The sequence below is a fragment of the Drosophila pseudoobscura genome, chromosome X, assembly GCF_009870125.1.
Source record: "Drosophila pseudoobscura strain MV-25-SWS-2005 chromosome X, UCI_Dpse_MV25, whole genome shotgun sequence".
Lineage (NCBI taxonomy): Eukaryota > Metazoa > Arthropoda > Insecta > Diptera > Drosophilidae > Drosophila > Drosophila pseudoobscura.
Window position 1 is genome coordinate 19,314,060 of NC_046683.1, and position 22,331 is coordinate 19,336,390.

A 22,331-nucleotide genomic window follows, 5' to 3' on the forward strand; every position below is an offset into this window, starting at 1 on the left:
TTTGGAGAGAGCTCTAAGAGATTCTAGGATTCCATGAAAATGTACGCAGTATTATTCTCCCCTCCCTCTCTTCTTCTCTTTCGCTCTCTCTTCCAGAGTGACTTAGCAGGGTCCGGCTTGCACTATCCCTCTTCTTCCACCACTAGCTCTCTGCCGTTCGTTCTGAAGGGTTTTATCTTAGAATTCACCCAGACCTGTCCAACAACTACAAAATCAAATCAAATGGGGGAGTCTGCATATACCATCGTTATCCCTATCCTAAAAACACCATCTAGCTTCTGAAACAGCTAGGATACAGGATGGAATGATAGTACTCCTCCTCTCTTCTGTCAGGTCCATCCACCAGTCGGGTTCCTGTTTCGCTGATGAAATAGGAGGCGTATCTTTTGGCTGATCGCATACCCCCGGCAGAGGTCTAGGGCCTCGCACACAACACCGCTCGCCCACAGCACACCCACCGATGCCGCCTGCCTACCGCCTGGCCGTAGCCGTAGCACGAAGACGTAATCAACTTGTAAGCCCCGTTCGGGCCACACCAAAAGTGGCCAAGAGCCCCGCCTGGCTTCGATCTCGATCCACGTTAGGCTGGAAAAAGCTGCACCAGCGACGACAACGAGCATCATTACCATTTGGCATGGCATGGCATGGCAAGGCAAGGCAAGGCAAGGCATGGCATGGCATGGCATGGAGGAAAATGCGAAACCCGTTTTCCATGGAAAGCAAAGAGGCAAATGTACACACACGAAAAAAAAAATTAAGTCACCGGTAAAAAAAAAAAGTGCAACTGCAAAATGCAACCGCAACTTTTGTGACGATCACCTACCCCGTTGCATGGGGCAGGTAAGGGGCAAGGGGCCGAGGGGGGCACCAGTGCTGGGGCAGTCGATTACTTCATCGTCCCGTCGCGTCGTCGCGTGCGCCAGAGAGAGAAAGTGGCAGGAAAAACGTTGCAAAAAACGAAAGAGAGAAAGAAAGAAAGAAACAAAGACGACGAAAAAGAAAAACTGGAAAACCTGCTACGACGATCGGCAAGATGGCGTGTCATGGTTGTGCCTACTACCCCGGACAACAGCAACAACAATTTCCCCATTTCCCATTGCGGCCGCCGCAGAGCAGCGGACTGCGGACTGCGGGCTGCAGCGTGCAGCGCAGTTTGTTGCAACTTCAGCCATGATTATGTGGCATTAACTTTTGGGTTACGCAACCAGGCAATGCAGCAATGCATGCAGCGGCAAATGGAAATTGCAAATCATATGATGCACCCCTCTGTCCCCCAGTGTGTGTGTGTGTGTGTGTGCGAGTGTGTGTGTGTGCACCGCAAAATGTTGCGCAAATGGAGTCGGGCAAGAAAACAACACCAACAACATTCAAACAACAACCGACTGAGAGACAGACCAGACGGAGGAAAACAAGGAAAACAACATCAGTGACGGCGACAACCAGCTGGTTGGCCGGGAGGGGGTTGGGACAGGTTGGGGTGGAGGCAGTGTTGGGGGCTGGGGGCTGGGGGTTGGGGGTTGGCGGCGATCGTCGTCGTTGAACGTGAAAAGCGGAAAAGTTTTGCAGCTCTTGTGGCACATAAAACATTCAACGCGAAAGGAAAATGATATGCCAAAAAAGAAGCAAAAAAATGTACGAGTAGCGGGAGAAGGAGAAGTGGGAAGCAATCGGAACCGACTGAAGGGATGCCCTAACTGCAAGGAAAAGGGGATAGGTAGAGACGAAGGGTTGTCTCTACTGAGACAAAAGAAAAACATAGCATACAAAATGGGCTAAAAGTAGGCTGGAGAATACCCTATATCCGTAGAATATAGTACAAGAACACATCTGTTATCAGTGATAGATGGGTATCTGTGTTAGGTAAAATATGCCTAAAATTATTACTAGACATTAACTAAATAACCATTCCAAGGATATAAGATATATATGTACATATATTTTATTTTAATAATTACAAGCTTACTTTGTTGAGAATGCCACCAAAATATAATTAAATAAATATATACAATTTTAGAAAACTTCAATTTTGGCTCCGTATATCTTCAGGTACAGCCAGCCATATCGATCGGAATAAAACATCCTATGAAAGGTCATACAATTCGGCTAAATTGTTAGGGATACAACAGATCGCTGCAAGTGCCGATTGAATATTTACAAGGAGCGCAAAGTATTTTCAAAAATACTTTGGGAATGTACATATTTCAAATTCCAAGAATGAGAACGTGATTTACTCATCTAGGCCTACAAGTTCATTTCTTAACCAACAGAATCTTCTGCTGCCCAGATTCATGTAAATGTCTATCAGGTGAGCATCCGCAGGCGAATGATTACGACTAAGCCTTTTCTTTGAAAGGAACACAATAGAATCTGGGCAGATTGAGGGACACAAGCAATCATTTTTATGCAATACGTACTGGGTCCAGTACCCAGGTAGGTATATCGTAAGACCTCTAAGGAAGTATCATTGATCTACAGTCTTAATAAATGATTACGATCATGATCACATCTCTCTTCCAGCATCCCTTTATAGACAAGAGAAATGATATTTGGGGCGGAAGAAGCTTGAATATCGATAGTAAATATGATATAGGACAAATCCTAGGTATGTGTAGTGATCCGATCAAAGATCGTAATAGTACCCTCTGCAAGTGTATCCAAATGACAACCTGTGGGTCTCATGGGGTCACAGTGGTTGGAGTACACTTTATGCCGTTGGAGATAGGCGCGGTAAGGGGGTGGATTGGCGCGGAGGTATTACATAAATCTTCGACGGGGTGGGGGATCGGGATCTCAATCACTCACCTGAATTGTGTGATCCTGCTAAGGTCTGCCTTTCCTCCGCCTGGCATGTCTGCAACGAGAGTGAAAGAGACAAAAGCACAGAGTGGAGGAGTGAGAAGAGGAATATCATTAAATTCATGTTTACGTATAATACAATGCCCCACAACGCTACCACTGCCACCCCCATCCCCATCCCCGTCCCCACCCCCTTGTTCGAGTCTAGAATGCCTGCATGTGCAGCCGATTGCATTTCACTCTTGATTTCGTTTTTCGCTTTTGCTCGTTCGTTCGTTTGTTCGTTCGTTCGGTCGGTCGCTGGGTCGTTCGTGCAGGAAGAAGAAGCAGCAGCAGCAGAAGCAGAGGCAGTGGCAGTGGCAGAGGCTGCAGCAGCGGCTGGCATGCATTAGAAGAGAGAGCAGCAGCGAGCGAGCTTTTAGAGAGCAAGCTCTCGTCTCTCTATGCTTGATGTCTCTCGCACACTGGCTGCAGTCTGCAAATGCAGCGCTGCTGACGTCGTCTCTGGTTATTCAATAGTGCTGCGCCTTTCTGTCTCTACCTCCCTATCTCTGTCTATCGGTGTGTGTGTGTGTGTGTGTGTGTGTGTCTGTGTCTATGCCTATGTGTTTTGTGCTTACGCTATCTGCCGCCATCGACGACGTCGCGACAACAACAACAGCAATAACAAACACATTGCCTCGCCATGGTATTGTACGTTGCCTATTGCCACTGCAACGACTGAAACGACCTCCTACAGGTCTTTGACCCACTGTTGACGAAGCTCTCTCGCCAGCCAGCCAGCTGCCTCTCTTGCTCTTGCTCTTACTCTCGCTGCCATTCTCTCCCTCTCCCCTCTCTCGCTCTCTCGCTCTCCCTCGCTCGCGTTGTGTTGTTGTTGAGATTTTCATTTGCACGTTGTTATTATTTTCCTCAGTTTGGTGGGTTTTGGGTTCTACTTCGCATTCTTTTTGCTGCTCCGTCCCGCTGCTTTTCCATCAGCCTATTGTTGTTCCCTTTCTGTTCTCCCTTTGGGGCTGCTTTCTTTCTTCGTTCTACCATTCTTTTGTTGCTGCTTCAATCCCTTTCATTGCGGCCCAAAAATTACTTGCATTTTCAATAGATGTACATATGTATGTATGCCTGTGTGTGTGTGTGTATGTACTTTGTTTTTTTAGAAGTTTCGAACGAGGATGCCAGCGTGGTGCACCTCCCAATAGTCTTTAATCTTCTCGCCCAGAAATATTATCTGCTTTCTGATGCTTCCCTCTTCCCCCTTCATTTGGACTGCTCATCTTTTTGCACTCAAACATCCCCATATTCGTGGTACTCTTCTCGACTTCCTCCCCACTTTTGCTTCCTCCCCGCCACTCGTCTTCAATAGAAAGCTCTCCATTACTTCGTTTGCTCTTCCTCCTCTTCCTCCTTGCGCTTCATTCACTCCGTTATCCTTCTGCACTCCACCTGTTCCTTGGTCCTCCTTTCCCGAACAGGAACTGGGTTAGTTTGCCCACAATATTGCAGCTCCTTGTCTTCCGCCTTGCTCGACGTTCTCTCCACATCCACATCCAGATCCATCTTTCATTCATCTCTCTTTGTCTTTGAGCATCTGTTTGCATTTCGGGGCCCCAACACCCCACCATAGTTGTTTGTTGGACCCACCGGGAAGTGAGTTTAGTGCATTCTTAAGGGTGGAGCTGCTAGGTGTCAGGTGACAGGTGGCATGTGGCATGTGGCATGTGTAGCACGTTGACTTGTCTTTGCCATTAGAAACTGGCGCAGCCTTCGGACCCACTGTAACCACTCCAAACTTCTGATATGACACGAAGACAGGCACCGCACACACACTCGCACGCCGGCCTGTTCATATGTGTGCAGAGGGAGCGAAAAGGACAGAGCGATAGCGGCAGAGAAAGAGACAAATATAGAGACAAATCACTGCATTGCTCTATAAACTTTTAACCCAATTCTGAATGGCTTATTTACACACAGACGACGATGACTCTTTTTCTTCTTTTCTCTTCGTTTCCTTCGTTTTTCTTTATTTATACGCAACTACAGTGGAAGCCCCCTCGTAGGGACGTCCACGGCTGCAGACGAATTCCCCGTAGATAGTGCCGGTGTGTTCGGTGTCTGCCTTCTGTTTTTCCCATTTCTTATGGGAAATTATAACAGCGAATCAGCGAACATTCGCGGGGCAGATTGTGTTCGTGTCGACAGAGCTCCACTGTACTGTTCACTGAACTACTTCAATGCCTTAGTCCGCGCCTCTGCTTCCTCTATCGTGGGGCGCAGAAGTTCCTGCCCTTTCGGGTGCCTCGTTATTTATGGGGCTCGATTGAGTTCGAAGTATTTTTTCATTAATTTTTTATTTTTAACCTCAGCCCAAACAGGGCCGGGCGATGGCCCCAGCAGGGAAAGAGCAACTAGATAAGCACAAAATACACAATTGATTGCACAGAAGAGCCAGAATTGATTGATCTTGCAGGTGCCTTAGGGATCGTATCAGAGAACAAGTCGAAACTAGTGAGAACAACTTGTGCCCCTATCAAACGAAGTAAAGGAAACCATTCCATCCAGTCACATCAATCACATCAGTTCTTGTTGCACATTCAGGCGTACATACAGTGGGGCTTATTGAAGAATTTATAGGAATATAGGAATGCTCGCCATTGCACTTCAATTTTATCTCTGGCTCCGGCACTCTTTTACCCCGTTTGTTTTTCTGTCCCTCGAGTAATCTCTATGCATTGTTCTTTCGTTTCGCTATCACTCGTTCAATGTTAGAGGAAAATAAAAATAGTGCAACTGAACTTATCGCGTGGTTCCCTTGAACCATGTCGAGTGCACCGCAAGAAGAGCCATTAACTGTGCAAGTAAATATGTTTTTCTTCTATATCTTTTCCCCAAAAGATTATGAAGTTAAGTTTGTGTTATTCCCAAAAGTCAATCTATTATAGCCAATAGATATTTCGAAAACAAGGTCAACATTGGAACAGATTCCCCTCTTTCTCTCTACATTTTTCCCACCTCCCATAGCAAGTGCGTGCAAAATTGAGAGAGATCGCGGTCTGTCCTAACAAAATCTCGTATCGTATGGTTCCTCGTAACTAAAGAATAAATGCACTGCTTTCCAGCATAGATACAGCCAGGCGTGTGAGTGGTATAGACATAGGTATAGGTATATCATAGGTATAGACACAAGGATTCCCGATTCCAGTTAGGGCTCCCATGACCCGGCCTAGTTCAAACCGCCACATACATACTCGTACATGATTATTTGCACAATCTCTATTAAATCGCAATCTATGCTATTATTTCTAACAATGCATGCTATTAGTTCGCACTTAGACGGAGCGGCCACCATTGATGGACACCAAAGGCTGGAGACGTGCAGTGTCCAGTCCAGTCCAGCCTGCTTGTTTCTCCTCAAATACAACGAGTGCGAGCCTGAAGTAGGGATATCGGTTACCGCTCTCAGAGATATGCAGCTCAGAAATGAACCACAGATACAATTCATGGCTGAAGAGATGGCACCACTCGTCTCCGATACGAATGGGTAGCATCCGAGCATCTAAATATATGCATTTACCAGATGCAAGGAGCCTTTCATCCTTTGATCAGATACTGTCTGGCGACGTTTAGCTTTTCGACTGCCGGCGGAATCCTCAATTCCGTCCATTGTTTTTCGGGAGGGTATCAAAAGGTGCCGCACATTATGCATGCATGATGTTTGAAGTGGGGTGGCTGGTGGCTGGTGGGAGCCAGGGATGGCACTGGCACTGGCACTGGCACTGGCGCGGGTATGCTTATGCCCATGTGTGCTGGCTGCTTGTTTATTTGTTGTTTTTTTTTGTGGTGGGGTGTGGTGGGCCGGGGTGGGGTGTATGCCTCTGCCTGGGTCTGGCTGGGGGCCTGCAGTGGCATGCATGCATTGCCCTCTGTCTGCATTGCCGACGCCTGCAACAGCGACTGCAACAACAGCAACATTTGTCGAGTGCCGACTACTGCCCTACATTCAAGGCAACGACTCGGAGATAAGCACACGCATACAGAGCCCCACACATGCCACAGGGAGAGGTTCAAGAGAGAGTGGGCGGGCAAAGGAGGGGGTGGGGACTGGGGACTGGGGGAGGGAGGCAAACTGCCACTGCCATTCAACTGGCAGACACTTCTATGGGGCATCCAAACGTTGGGGCCACACACACACACACACACACACACACACAGCCATATGTAGCCACACAAATTGTGCTTCAAGTTCCAGACACTGGTTCCTGCACACACACACACACACACACACACACACACACAAACAGATGCATATACGTATACATAGACATATGCGCGCCTGTGTTTGTGTAGACATTCTAAGCGGTCATAGTCCCAGTAAACTTTCGCTGGCCACATGCATGAGAGGGCTGGGGGGACGGCGCGGAGTGGTGGCCTGTGGGTGGTAGGTGGTGGCACACTGGCAAGGCTAGTGGCATGCCATGCGGTGGGGTGGCTGAGAGTGGAGTGCAGTAGATCGGGTTGGACTGCGTTGTACTTCTTCTTCTTATTCTTTTGTTGTTTTTGTTGGGCGGAGCGTAGGTGGAGGACACAGGAAGACAGGACCCAGATGAGAGGGCGGAGGGACAGTTCTGGGCGTGGGGTTGGCTGGGGCTGGGGCTGATGCCGATAGTTAGCCAACTAACTAGGGTAGGGGTGGGGAGTGAACAGAACTGAAATTGCCACAAATACAGACTTCATGTGGTGGCAGCAGCCCCCAAAGGAGAGGCCGTGCTGCTAGCCGTAGCCCTACATCATCCGCATGTAAATGGTGGCCCCACGTGGGTGATAATCATATACACAGGCACATGTGCCAGAGTGGCCATCTGTGTGGGCGGAGGTTGATGAATTTTGCAAGAGACTCGCAGCGTGGGTGGTCCTCGCACAGTTAGGCCTATACCTATAGCACAACTACTGACTTAACAAAAAGAACAAGCAGTTATACATCAATATGAATTATTCTAAGGTTGAGAATAGAAGCTGTTCATCTTGGAATCTACTGTATGCACGAGGGGTGAAGCCCAAGAAGGGCTGCAACAATATACATGTCGTGTGCATGCTCGTCCATCTCTTTATGAGGTTGGCGCTTAAATGCATCTAAACAGTCCTGTCTAGTAGCAGGACCTTTGCCGGGTTATAGCCCTCTGTGATTACAAATGCCCTTCTGTGGAGTAAGCCTATGGGGTTTTCAATGTTTTTCAACCATTATTGGTGAAGGTAAGGCTATTTTCGTAGGTTCCCTTCTAGAGGAAAGAGTGGAGCAATGGAAAACTTTCCTTACTGGCCTTAACACCCCTCTCGCTCTCTCTCTGTCTCTCTCATTCTGTCTCTTTGCCGGCAATAATACTGTCTTCCGTTTCGGGTGTGACGCATTAAATTTCACCTAAACTTGAATAGAAAATTTTCATGATCAACAGCCATGATGAGGGGCCCAAAAACACGACGAAAAAAAAAAATAACACAGACAGATACAATACAGAGAAGAGTCTCATCCATGGGGTAATCAAGCCGAGGCATCTGCAAGATGAGGCCAGAAGAGATGAGAAGAGCAGAGTAGTATAAGGGGAGGGGGAGGGGGAGAGGGCTAGGCTGCCAATTAACTCTCTCACACACACACACACACACACACACTGAGGTGGAGTAAAAGTGAACGGACAAGTTCAAGTTTACTTTCTGGAGAAAGAGAAGCAGCAACAAGCCACAACAAGCAACAAGAGCAAAAGAAACGCACAAAAATTAAGCTACCCAAAAAAACAAAAAATAAAATAAAGGGCGACAGAATGACGCGAGAGCAGCAGCAGCAGACAAGCAGGAGGGAAAGAGATGCAGACAGAGACAGAGATGGTGGAGCTTGAAGGTGTGGCAAGTCATGTTTGAACTCGCACACACACACAAAGGCACACACACACACGTAGAGGCGAGTGTAGGCACATGTCTGGGTTTGACCCCCGAATAAGAGACGATGCAAAAGATGTTTGAACTGTAACTGTAACCGGTTTGTGGTGTCTGTTTCTGCTATTGGGGGGGTCGGGCCGGGCCTGGCTCCAACCATCATTTACAAGCCGCCGCCACATCTGGAAAGGTGATCGGGTGGCGGGTGTGTGTGAAGGCAGACCAAAGGAAAGCTGTCATAAAACAGCTGTCATAAAAGACTTACCTACTGTAGGTTTCCCCTCAAAGCAAAACTCTCGAATGCCCTTACCGTGGGTCAAAGCCAGCATCCCAGAAGCAAAGACCACAACGCCAGCACACTGGCCAAATAGTTCCCTCGATATCTTATGAATTTCAGCAGTATATCGGATCAGTGTAGGTATTTCCAAGTCATTTCCAACCATTGTCACCAGCTTGAGTGGAGTACATTTTAAACAGTCTAAACTGGTTCTAATACAGTGTTTATGGCGTGTAATCCCTGGCGAACTTTCCCCCAAATAAAGCCATCATAAATTGACGTTGATCCCCAGCTGGAAAGAGTATGCTGAGAGCTTCAGGTGCGACTGCGTTGACCCCTCCGCCAAGCCAAAGTCATAGACGCCAGACTCCACCCAAACCACTGCCAATCACCATTTCCCTTGACATTTCTTTTGTCTACCAGTTTTGGTTAGTTTGGTTAGCGGACCGCCGCTGCTTTTGTTGCCGTTGCCGTTGCCAAAAGGGCGTATGGTTGTTGCCCATTAAACGTTCATTGACTTCGAACGATGGTCAAAAAAACAAAAGACACAAAAAACCCACGAAAATACAAAATAAAGCGTTTCAAAGTATCCCAACGAATTGTGGCATGCAATTGCAGGCAGGTTTCTTAAACGGCAAAAACGAATGCCCACACTCGATGGCAGGGATCATCCGAGAAAGTTGGATCTTGGATTTCAGTTCAGGGAGCTCCTAGTATCTACGATTGGGATGGACTTGCAGACAACACCTACGGATCAAGACCAGCTGCCCCGGCAGACCATTTTCCGCAGTATTCAGAACATTGTGTGGTGTGGGAGCATGTGCGAATGGACTTCGGGAACAGGTTTGTATCTGCATTCTTGGTTCCATGGTTCTGGGGGTGTCTCTGTTTGCACCAATCAGCGCTTTCGGATGAGCGATATATGCAATATTTGGCTCGTACTCGAATGCGAGACAAACGCCGTGACACGAGAGTTGTATACATTAGATATATATAGTATATATTCGTATAAATACCTATGCGTACTCGATTGCTACTATATCATCTGATAAGTACCGGAACTTTGTACCATCTCTGGGCATTATATACCATATGTATGTACGTGTGCATGTTTTTCGTTTTGTGACTAATTTCGCATCAAATTTTGGACACACTAGCCCCACTCTTCTGCCGTCCCCTTCGCCTCCCGTACGTATGTACGTGCATAACTGTACTTGGGGGGTTTTTTCAAGTACAGTACTAAAAAAAACGCCGACAGAGGCGAGTCGTCGTAATTGATGTGAAAGTGAAATTTTTCCATTTTGTTGTTGTTTTCTTTCTTTTTTCGGAGCTTAGCTTACACTATTTTTGGTGGGGCAGGGACAGGGCACGGGCAGGGGTCAAAGCCGAGCGACGCTCATTACGGATGACCATAACCTTAAGATTGCTCCAAGCGGAGGGGGGAGAGAGGTGATCGCAGCTGTTTGCTAGATGCTGAGATGATGGATCCGATGCTGCTGCCGCTGCTCAGGTAAGCCCTCTCCCAGTCCTTACCCAGTTGCACTGAAATAAAAGAAAAGGCAGAGGTGCCCCAGGAGAAGCGGTAAGCAGCAGCAGCATATGACCCCCTCCCGCCCCCATCCACCACCCCTCGGGGGGGGGGGGGGGCAGAGAGAACACACACAGAACGAACGCCAGCAGCGGCAGTGGCAGCGACAGCGACAGCGACATCGACGCCAACCGAAGCCAGCGCCGCAGCAGCGTCGTCGCAACGGGTTCAATGGCTGACCCAATTTCAGTCACACAGCGCCGAAAGAGAGCGCGCCGTGGGGAGAGTGGAGTAGTGTGTCGAGAGTGGTGGAGTCGTCTCTCCATCCGAGCGAACGGGAATCATCGTGTGTTGTGAAAGCCATAGCCAGAGGGAGACGGCGCGACGAGCTTAGGCAGCTGAGCAGAACGTGTCGAGCATAAAGCAGAGCAGCCCCATGCAAGTTCAGTGAGTGATCGCCTGCTCTCCGTCTCTCTCTCTCTCTCGCTCTGTTTCTGTGTCTCTTCCTCTTTGATTGCTTCTAACTAGAGTTGTTGCTGTTGCTGTTGCTGTCGCAGAGTTGCATTTGTTGTTGTTATTGTTGTTGCTGTTGCTGTTGCTGTTATTACTCTTGATTGACATTCCATGCGGTTGTTACTGTTGTTGTTACGGGATTTGTTCATGCGCAACGAGTTCGTTGTTACTTTTATGTAATTTCTTTTCATTTCTTTTTTTTTTTGTCCGCCTGTCTGGTTTTGTACTTGCCCTTTTTCCATTCACTTTCTTTGCCAGCCAGCACAAGAGCGAAAGAGAGCTCGCAAGGAGAGGGAGAGAGAGACGGATGGTGGGAAAGTGGGATCGGCTTGAACAGTTATCCCACAGCACAGCCATTGAAGATCTAATGACCGAAGGAGGGAAGGCGGGAAGGCGGGAAGAGAGGGCGAGCTTAAAGCCAGGAAGAGCTTCCATGGTTACATTTCAGAGAGCGAGAGCTTGGGAACGGTGGCAAGGGAGAGCTTTAGCTCGCAATGGATCACTTATCCATTGAATGCTGAAATTTAATATTATTACTGACTCTGAATGTCCCAGCTTCCAGCAGGATAGTGCGAGCAGAGCGAAGGAGAGTATGAAACACCTCGTGCGCTGTCCTCCAACCCCGCAGGCTAATATGTACATAGTTTTTTTTTTTACTTGCGATTACGTGAAAGTTTATTGAACTTTCGATTTCGCTGAAAAATGCAATACAAAGCAACGGCAGCGGCAGAGGCAGCGGCAGCAAAAAGCTTACACCAATGCAGCAGGCCCAGGGCGTGTGAGGGTCTTAGTGAGTCGCTCGGTCAACGAGTCAATGGCGGCTGTTGGCAATTGCCGCCCCCCGAGGCAGCCGTCGGAGCGAGGTTAGGCGCGGCGCGGCGACGAGTCGAACCGCCACGAACCGAATCCAATCGAATCACAAATGCAGACCATGAGAAAATCCAACATGAAACAGAAACACACAGCAACAACAAAAACGGGAAAATGTGCAAAAAAAAAATGAACTAGACAAGCCAACGGTGGCGGGAGAGGGGGGGGGGGGGGCAGCAGGCCAGGGCAGGCACTGCCACGACCAGAGAATACCCTTTGGCCCGGCTCTAGTGACCGGCAGGATTCACTATTAGTCGGAGCGGGGAAACTTGTATATCGAATAAGATAAGATTGATTCGAATCATTCGAGTAATCAATTCTTCTAGGGTTCTCTCTTACTTTGCTCATAAGGAATCGATTATTATTAAACCTATGCATACTTTAAGTATTGAAATCGTTACCTATAACCCTATAACCAGGCAGGTGAATATGTAGGGAGGATTCAATCAGTGCAGGGTTCTAGTGGAATACTCTTTGATTATTGTCAAAGCTAATCGTTGAATCGGTTAATCGGTTAATCGGTTAAGATATCCAAACCGGTTGGATAGGATAACTCAAGTCGCACTCGCATGCAGCGCTGATGAGGTTTACGGCTTTCACCTTACCCCAACCCAAAGTAATCCTTTTAAACGTTCGAGGTTACTGCCAAAAACGCTTACCCTGACACCCCGTGAATACTCTCATATGGGGGTACGTGTGTCAACGAGCTTGATAGTGTTAGTGTCTTCCTGTTTCAGTTCAAGCTTTGCGCTGGTGGTGTTCCAAAATATGTCTTGGATTGGATTTTCGGTTAATTTGAATAAAGCCACAATCGCTTGACGACAAAAGCAAGCTAACAAAATACTATATATACACAGCCAAGGCTAAATTTGTATCGTTTTTATACCCTGTATTCAGGGCTACATTAAATGATCAGCATCGACAGTCCTAGATCTCAGGGACTACAAGCAACAGGATTTCGTGTCCAGACTCGTGTGGTATCACGCTGTTTCAGCTCTATTTCAAATTTCTATTTGGATTAGCGGGTTAATAGAGATATGTATATACATATATTGGTATACAGAGACTGAGTAACGGGTATCTTAGTGTCGATGCACGTGTGCCTCGACTCAAGCGTCCCGTCGGGTTATTCCCTTGAGCTGGCATCTTGGCATCAAAGTCAAACACAGGAATAGTACAGGAATAGCCCGTACGATTTTTGTATTTTTTGCCACACTTTCCATTGCATAAGTCCATGTTGAAGGAGAGGAGAATGGAGGTGGGTGTGCAGCGAAGAAAAGAGCGGGAAGGAGGAGCAGGAGTGAGGGTTTTGTGGGGCCTGTTGGGGTTCACGGAGTGGAGTGCAGTGCAGTGGAGTGGAGTGGAGTGGTGCCAGTCAAAGGCACTTCCCAGTGGACACTTCCCAGTCTGTCCATCCACCGCTATTAGCCCCAACAGCAAGGCACCTTCCCTTCACATCCCTTCCCTTTCCTTCCCTTCGCTCCCCCACTCGCTCGCTTTGGCTTTGGCTGCAATTTCAATTGCAAAGCATGAAATTGTTGTACTTCCTTGTTTGCATGCAACATACACGTACACCAACAACAGCGGCCAACTGCCACCTTACCACCCGCCCCACTCACCCTTGCCACCACCCCCCCCACACATACCGACTCCCTCCGCTGCCCGACCTCGACATGGCCCGGCCTTCCTGGTGCACACACACGTCCCTCTCTGGCATGCAACTGCTTGCACTAGTCGTTTTCTTCATACATACATACATACATATGCACATACTTGTATGTATGTCATGCACGTCATTGCATGTTCGCCAACGCATCGTTACCCCAGCCAGCGGCAGCAACCCACCGCCTCCCTCCGCTACCTCCCACCCCCCCTTGCACATTTCGACTACTGTGCCACTGGCTCTTTCATCACGGCAATTGGCGTCACTGCCTGCCTGCCTGACTGACTGCGACTGCAGCGACTGCAGCGACGGCGAGGCGACTGAGACGACAGCGACGGCAACGGCAACGGCGACGGCGACTGCAGCCGGCTGCAGTTTGCATCATCACCTTGTGCCGTTGTCAGGGCATTGGCACAGTTTTTTCACTCACTCACACACACACACACACACACACACGGGGGGATTTTTTTCCTTTTTCTTTTGCATTGCATCTATTTCGGCTTTGGATTTTTCTGGTTGTTGCTTTTTCCCTCTCTCCTAGACACCCACCACTCCCACCCCTTTCGCAGTCAAGTCGCAGTCGACGTTTAAGTTGTTTTGCCATTGCAGTCGATGGATGGATGGTTGGATGGTTGGATGGTTGGATGGATGGGGAAGCGATAGTGTGACCAGCTGTGCGGGGACAGTTGAAAGTGTGACCAGGTTCGCTTCGCTGCTGCACTCTCGACACACAACTAGCTTAAAGGAATTATTTTATTTCGACCCACTATCCCAAACAACCTTAAAATAGGTACATATATTGTACTTATAATATGTATATCATTATTTTGGCACACAAATTATGCCCACTGTAGGCCCATTTATCTAATCGATTTCTGCCTCAAATCGATAATATATTTGCGCACATCAGAGTTTCGTCTATTTTCTATGTCGCAGTTGTAAATTTTGTACAATGAAAATATCAATTGTTCAAGCTGTGAGTCTCCTCTAGTTTGTACATCACATCGACCTCCTCCAAGAATGTTAGTCGGAAAAGATCTATAGCTAGAAATCTGGTAATCAAAGATCGAAAACATCCACAGGACCCACAGGTCCAAGGCACCCAAAATCAAAGAATCTTAATCACAATCCTATGCAGAAAATCGTCCGCACAAGTCGGAACATCTTTGTGCACATCATGCACTACCCCGTTTCTGGCTAAGGGTATTCATCGCTTCCCCAGCATCCGAACAACAAGTTTGCCACGAGTTAGGATACCGCAGATGCTGCTTGGGGGGGGGATGGTGGCCCGTGGGGCAACTACTTGTGCCGATCTGCGACGGGTCTGGGCGGGTGGAAAAGTCTTGACACTTACCGGGTGAACCAAGGCGGCGGAGGATGCAAAAAATGCTGACGACGACAACCGCAAGGAGGAGGCGACGTCTGGCTTTTCGCTCGAATGAATATGGCTGCAACGAGAAGGAAGAAGAAGACGATGGCGATGAGTAATTATGTAACGAAAATGGGAAAGTAGCGGTAGTGGGAACCACTGCTTAGAGTGTACACTGAAAAAACAAACTCAATTCAACGCCAAAGAACATACAAATCTGATCTGATTGTAGAAGGACCCCCAAAAGAGCTTTAATTCCAGAGACCTAACAGCTCTGTCTGGTACAGTAAAAGCTTGCCTGGGCGGACACTTGTCGTCTAAGTCCGCGCAAAGAGGTTCCTTTTAGTTGTAAAGCATTTTGCTGACCTAGAGAAAATGCCGCGAAAAGCAGCTGTCCGCCAAAAGTGCTTTCACTGTAACTTTGTTCTGCATTCCTCATCCGGCTTTTTCATCTGTAGAGCCTCCCCCATCCACCATCCCCCATCCCGTCCAATAGAACGCTCTAGCACGGTCCTACCTCAACATACACCCCCTGCCCTCCCCCCCCACCCACGGCCCACAAGTCAGCGCAGCAGTCGAAATCAATGTCTCTGTGTCTGGCTGCGAGGAAAGCTTTTGAGGGTCGCGGTGAGGGACAAAGTTGAGCAAAGAAAAGCATTAGCAAAAAAAAACACAAGCAACGGGCGGGTTGGAAACAGAGCTGCATCCATACCCAAGCTCTCTCTCTCTCTCTCTCTGTGTGTGTTTGTGTCTGTGCAAAAGCTCTCTCTTAATGGAACAGGGCAAAAAAAAGTGCAAAAGCATTGCAATAAAAACTTTGGCGCATCTGTTTTGTCGCCGCTCGGCCGAACCTGCCCCACAGTGCTGGGCCATTGGGATAGGTCCAAGTCCAGGCTGTGCCTGTGCGCACACACACATACACTTGCGTCTGTGTGTGTGTGCGTGTGTGTGTGTGTGTACTTGTGTGGCTGGTAAAGCTAAAAATAGCTAAATGCAGTGGCTCGCTCGGTCGGTCTGTCGGTCACTTGCCCACCAACCTCCCCCACCACCTGCTCCTCCTTTTCTTCCTCTCTTCCTTCTGCACTCTATCACTTTTGCTTCACATTTTATTGCCTTACTTGCAGCTTGTGTTGTTGTTCCTTTTCTCACTCTCGCTCTCCCTCTCTCTTCCCTCTTTTCCGTTTTCAGCTAGAACTGCAAATGCTTTACCCCCTCCCATGCCTTTGAACATTTTTGTTTTCATGCAAAAAGGTTGAAGACCTTTCACCTACTTTTTGTTCTTTCTTCCCCCCTCCTCCCCCCGCTTCATCGCTGGCAGTTTTTTTTCGCTTTTTTTTTGATTTGGTTTACGTTGGTGCTTTCGCTGCGAGCCAGAGCCAGAGCCCGAACGAGAGGCCGAGGGCGAGGGCGAGGGCGAGGGTGAGGCATTGCCAGGCAGAACAGAACTGTAAATGTGTCTAGCGGAAGAGTGAGAGCGTGCAGCTCTCAAGTTACGTACATAGCATGTACAAATGTTCAAAATGTAAAAAATGTACATATTTATGCGCGTGTGTGTGTGTGTGTGTGAGTCGCTATCCCTCTCGCGCACATGTAGTGGTGCTGCTTGCACTTGCGGACGGACAGCAGCAGCAGTAACAGTACAGCAGTACGGAGTAACGGAGTCGATTAAGTGAGATCGAGTCGTTGATCAGCGAAACTGTCAACAACTGATGATGGAATGCATTTCCAATGGCATTTTTGTTGCTGGAATTTCTCAAATGTCCTTTTGCAGCCGCTTTTAGCTCTCGCTTAAAGGAGTATTCTTATCCAAATCCATTTCTGTCTCTAGGAATTATGTAAGATCCAGCCCTACGAATTTAGTATGCAAATATCAGGAATACCCACAACCCGCATGTGCCCGATGTATACCAGTTTATTGTTCATCTTTGATGTCCACAATTTGAAACGATGGTATAGGATTTACCAAAACATAATAGCCACTTTTCTGTTAATCGTATTATTTAATGGCCGAACATTACCGATTTCTATACAAATCTTCTTTTTCCCAGGGTGTGCCACAGTCTAGCGAGTCCTCGGCAACAAGTCCTCTCGCTGCAATTGTGTGTCCCTTTCGGTCTAGACACGCTTCCAGGCCCAAGACACGCTTCGTCTTCTGTCTGTCTGCATTTCCCCCCCCCCCCCCCCCCTACACACTCACTCTCACATTTTGTTCTCGCTTTGCATGTTCTCCTCCTGCTTCTGCTTCTGCCTCTGATTCTGCTTTCTTTGTTTGTTTGGTTTTGTTTTGGCAAAGCCAATCGCAGAATTTATTTGGGTCAATTATAAATATTAAACGCAATTAGCAATGAAATTTTCAGTTTCATTATCACAGACGCCGACGTCGACGGCGCCGCTGAAGTCGCTGTCGATGTCGGACAGCGTCGCCGTCGCCGCCGCCGCCGCCACCACCGCAAAAGCAACAAAAATTCGCCGTTAACGCAAGCTGATAAGCGTACAGAGGGGGGCGATGGCAGGGGTGGGTCGGGGCAGGTGGAGGGATGTGTGTATATGGGTTTGCGGGGCGGTAAGGGGCTACGCGGGTGTGAGGGATAGGGCTGTCTTTCGGTTTTAATTTCTTTGTCATCGGCGGCATTGGTTCTGCAGACGGGCAATGTCAAGATTAAAGCGACCTTATTTCAATATTTACAGTAAATATGTAAATGCGTACACGCACACTCGCACACTCGCACGTACGCGAATGAACAGTGAAAGTTATCCGCCGTGCTGGAGCCCCAAAGTATTTGTCCTTTAAAATCAGATCTGCACACTACATTCGTACATTCCGTGACATTTCGTACATTGTACATAGGTATGTACCAAAATTCCATAAAATGCATTATTTGATCGGAAATATTCCCATTTGATCGGAAAAAATACGAACAAATATATAAACAAAAGGGATATGTGCTGATGAGATATGAAGTGCTAATGGAACTGATAAAAAAAAGCTTTAGCTGTAATTTCTTGATAGGTCATTCATTCGGTGATTGCTCAAAGTGTGCTCAACCGCTGAATCACCTCTCCAAAGGGAGTCTCATCATTCGAATGACAGCAAAAGACCAGAAATGTTCGTAAGCAGGACTCGTACATACCAGTAACAACCAAAAGCTGGTTTGATGGGCCCAAGGGTTCTCAATTCCGGAAACTGCTTCAAATTGCAATCAAATGGCCCTGTGTTATGACTTTAAGATTAGTAAAGATCGAGAACTATCAATTTCAAGCGGATAGAAGCACGCAGCGATTGTGTTCGAGCTGTACCGAGAAAATCAAACTGCCTTGAGACAGTTTGGTAGAAAATTCAAAGCCTACTTGGGGCTGAAGTATCCTAAATATATACTTTCCACTTATAAACCCACTTATCTTCCCTTGAATCTTAGAATGCTAAGAATTTTATTCGAAATTTGGGACCATTAAAACGCACGTTTTTTCAGGAGGAAATATATAAATAAACCATACTTTTATAACACAGAAACACTATCTGATCTGTTGACATTTCGTGTGCTTTCTTTCAGTGCAACCATGGGGGGGGTACAGTTATACCCAATACAGCCCTGGAAATAATGCAATAAAGAGAGAGAGAGCGAGAGGAAGAGCTGCCAGCTTTGTGCTTCCTGATTCGATTCTGGAAATGGTAATTCCGTTATTTGAAAAGTCCTTGACAAATACAAAACGATGACCAAATGGCAGCATTGGCCATACCCCACCACACCATACCCCACCACACCCGTGACTCCTCTGCTTCGCGCTCATTCTATCCACTTATCAAACTGCAATGAACTGTTACCCCAAGCACTTTCTATCCCCTTCAACCTCTCGCGCACAAGCGGCTGTTTGTCTTTGACTCGAAATGACCTTAAACTGGGTTAAAGCTCGCCAAAGTTACCTCAGACGCGGAGCATAGCGAGGGGGCTGCACATAAATTGAACTTTCCGTGCAACCGAGCATAGCCGAAAGCGCAAAGAGAGGGAAAGAGGGAAAGAGAGCAAGAGCGTGAGAGAGAGAAGCGGAAGAGAGCGAAGCAGTTTGTTTGCCTAAATGCAGCTCATGAATCATTCACATGAAACTATGAATATGCAATGACGAACAGAACCGCTTCGAATGCACCACGAATAACGAGTTCATTCACTCTTCGAATGAGATGCGAAATAATAGTGGTCTGTCTACCTGCAACCGCTTTTAATATTTTGTTTTAAGTCAACATATTTATATATCATACCAAAGTTTTCCTTCTGCCAGAAAGATGAAAGCCGAAAATTCACTGAGCTTTTACAAATGTATGTGTACGACAAGGACAAATACCCTTATCCCGAAACAGTTGGTTCTTCTAATTGCCCTCGCCGTAATTTCGTTTCTATTTGCCAGGAGAAAGTAAAAACAAAAACTATTCATCACTCACTCATTTGCGCTCTCTCTCGTACACATCATGGATCAAAAAGTTTGACGGGTCTTTGCAACGTTTTCTATTGTGGTTGTGCCCGCCCGCCCACTCCTCTGTCGCTGTCGCTGTCCCTGTCCCTGGTGTCGCTCCATTTTCGGTGTGGGCGTTAAGTCAGCTGCGCAGTCGGAAGAGACAGAGACCAAGAGAGAGCGCAACTGTTTTTAAGCTTAACTTCCAGCAACAGCAACCAAGCAGAGAACATTTGCCGAGTGAGAGAGCAGCGCACCGGGAGAGAGAGAGAGAGAGAGCAGCGGCCAAAAGGTGAATGACTTGAAGTTGCGCAGCCAGCTCGCTCGCTCATGCTCTTGCTCTTGCTCTCTCGACTGCGGCAGTCGCTGCTGCTGCTACTATTTCAATTTTGGGCGATATTGTTAATGCAGGCCATTACATACTCATACTCGTATAGTAGTTGATGTTTTTGTCTGTCTAAAATTGAGCGACGAACTTTCCTAGCTAAGGCTGATCTCCCCGCCGCGCACCTCCCCGCACCAACCCGCGCAATGCCCAAAACACTCTACTGGCAGCAGCGAGCTTTCAACACTGCGAAAGCTTCTCGCTCAGCGCTCGTACATACTTCGCACAGTGGGTCGCTTACTCAAAACGCCTTCCGAAAATCATAGCCTTTTGTACCGCAAAACTCCCTTACTTTTTTAATGTTTACTTCCAAGTAAATGGAAGTGAAAACAGCAAGAAACTTTTTGAACTGTGCTGAGGGCGGGTCGAAGTTATACCAAATGTTTTTAGGTCTATGAAAAATATAGCTAAAGTAGCTCCAAAAGTAGATTTACTACAATGTCCTACAATAATTAAATCTTGTGCATTAATTACCCTTATCAATTCTTAGTTGTAAAGTATCGGCATGTCACAAGTTGATTTTTGCAGCGTGTTTTTGAAGAACGACCCACTGTGCGTGGTTCGGGCGTCGCTTCGGCAACGGCAATGACAGTGTAGCGAGCAGCACCTCGTACTTTACATTCTGCCTTAGTAGGTCAACAAAATTCCGGACAATGGCCTTTCGCTTTCGTCTGCGCGCGTCTGCGATGCGGCGCACAGTGGGGCCCACTGACTTTTTAGCTTGTGAAAAGCGTATCTCCTGAAGTGATGAACATATTTTCAAAATTCAAATGGCATATGCTTGCACAGCTCTCAAACCTAATAACGAGTTCTCAAACAGGGTGCTGCGCTTACAAGGTGCTTCACTACGAGCAATACGATTCATAAATGATACTATTAAAACCAGATTATGCATATTAAGAGATTTCGTTAATTTTCTTGACTGAAATTATTGTCAAACTAGTTTTCCTATTTACAAAATACTTATGAACTCTCGAGACTCGGTCCTAGGCCCCACTGTTGCGTCCTCAGCGCCAGCGTCGTCGCTGCATCTAGAAGGCGACGCTGCAGTCGACTTCGGCGCCAACAGCGACGCAGGCAGCAATGAGCTTTGAAATGTAAATATAAGCAAAGCTGCCTGACTGACGGGGAACACATGTTTCACTGCTGCCGCTGTGACTGCCTATGCCTCGACCAGCCATCCCCCCCAAGCCCCGATCCCCCTTCCACAATATCGCTTTCATGTTTGTTTGCAGTGGCTTCCATATGGCGACGACGCCGATGCCGATGTCGATGTCGACGTCGACGTCGACGTCAGCGGCGATGGCACGATGAACATGAAGATACTTCAGTCGCCGTCGCTGCAGTTGCTGATGCATTCGGCGATGGCGTAATGTGCGCAAAAGCATGGGCATGGGCATGGGCATGGTCGCATGGAGCGCGGCAAAATATTGATTGCGAATGTCTGGCCAAACGGTTATCTCTTCCAAAACGGTACACATCAATAAAAAGGTCAAAATCATCTTGATATACACCATAGACGGGTCAAGAATGCATTTCAAAGATACATACACACTTACATACTCATATATATGGTATATTCAATCAATCACAGCCCACAATTCGCACTCATGTTAGATCCGTGACTGGCAAATTGCCGTTAGGCTAAAAACAAGCAGTATTCCAAGCAGTATTTACTGTTTTTTCTATAAAATTTGGAATCTCCGACTTCCGACTGTAAAATCATCTTAGCCCCCAGCACTTTGATAATTTTAAAGATATTGAAACATATTGATCCGTTAAAGATTCCAAATGGCCTCATTTATGAGTAAGAAAGGGGAAGTCTATCGGAGACCTAGACTGCTGTGTATATTTCTGACCTGAAGAAGCCAGCATAAACCGGGTGGAAGGACTCCTCGACATCCTCTTTGGAATCCGATAGCTCGCCTGCCCCACGAACACTCAATATAAGGACATTCCCTTAAGGCAGATATAAGAAATTCATGTGAAACATATTAATATTGCATTTATCATGCTCATTTCTCTAGACTCTAGAGAAAAATCAATCTTCAACGAGCTGAATCTTTAGTCAGAAGCGCATGCTTTTTATGGAGTTTTTTTTGTATTTCCATTATTATCTCCACTCAGGTTTCAGGTGGCTTTTGGGCTCCTTCTAAATGGGTAGGACACCTCCCATGCACCGCAGCACCGCCGCTAGGGACACCGAAAGGAGCCCAATGCCGTGCCAATGGGAATACTGGAACTATAACTGATTCCGCTTAGTTGAATGATTCAGATATTCAGATATTTTCAGGTAGCAGTAGATGGAATATCATTGCCTACAAAACATCTACCTAATGGGAGCTCCTTTGATTGATGATTAGCTTATAAAGAATGAATCATAGGAGAAGTATCAAGGAGTCGGATACTCTTCCTTCTGGCTTTTACATTCACCTGCACGAATATAGTACGAGTATATCCCCGAAGTGCTCTATGTAAGGATGAAGAGAAGCAAATTACAGACACAAAACAGATCGAAGCTGGGGAGAGGCCAGGCCACCCGTCAGGTGCATACATATGTAG

The 22,331-nt window shown here is 47.2% G+C and overlaps 1 protein-coding gene across 1 annotated transcript in view; it reads right to left on the reverse strand.

Moving 5' to 3' along the window:
• The window catches only part of LOC26534140 (uncharacterized), a 57,065-nt gene that overhangs the window by 13,180 nt on the left and 21,554 nt on the right, over window positions 1-22,331 (reverse strand). The window contains exon 3 of the mRNA XM_033384931.1: window positions 14,924-15,017. Within this exon, the coding sequence (XP_033240822.1) occupies window positions 14,924-15,017 (94 nt within the window). The remainder of the gene's footprint in view (window positions 1-14,923; window positions 15,018-22,331) is intronic.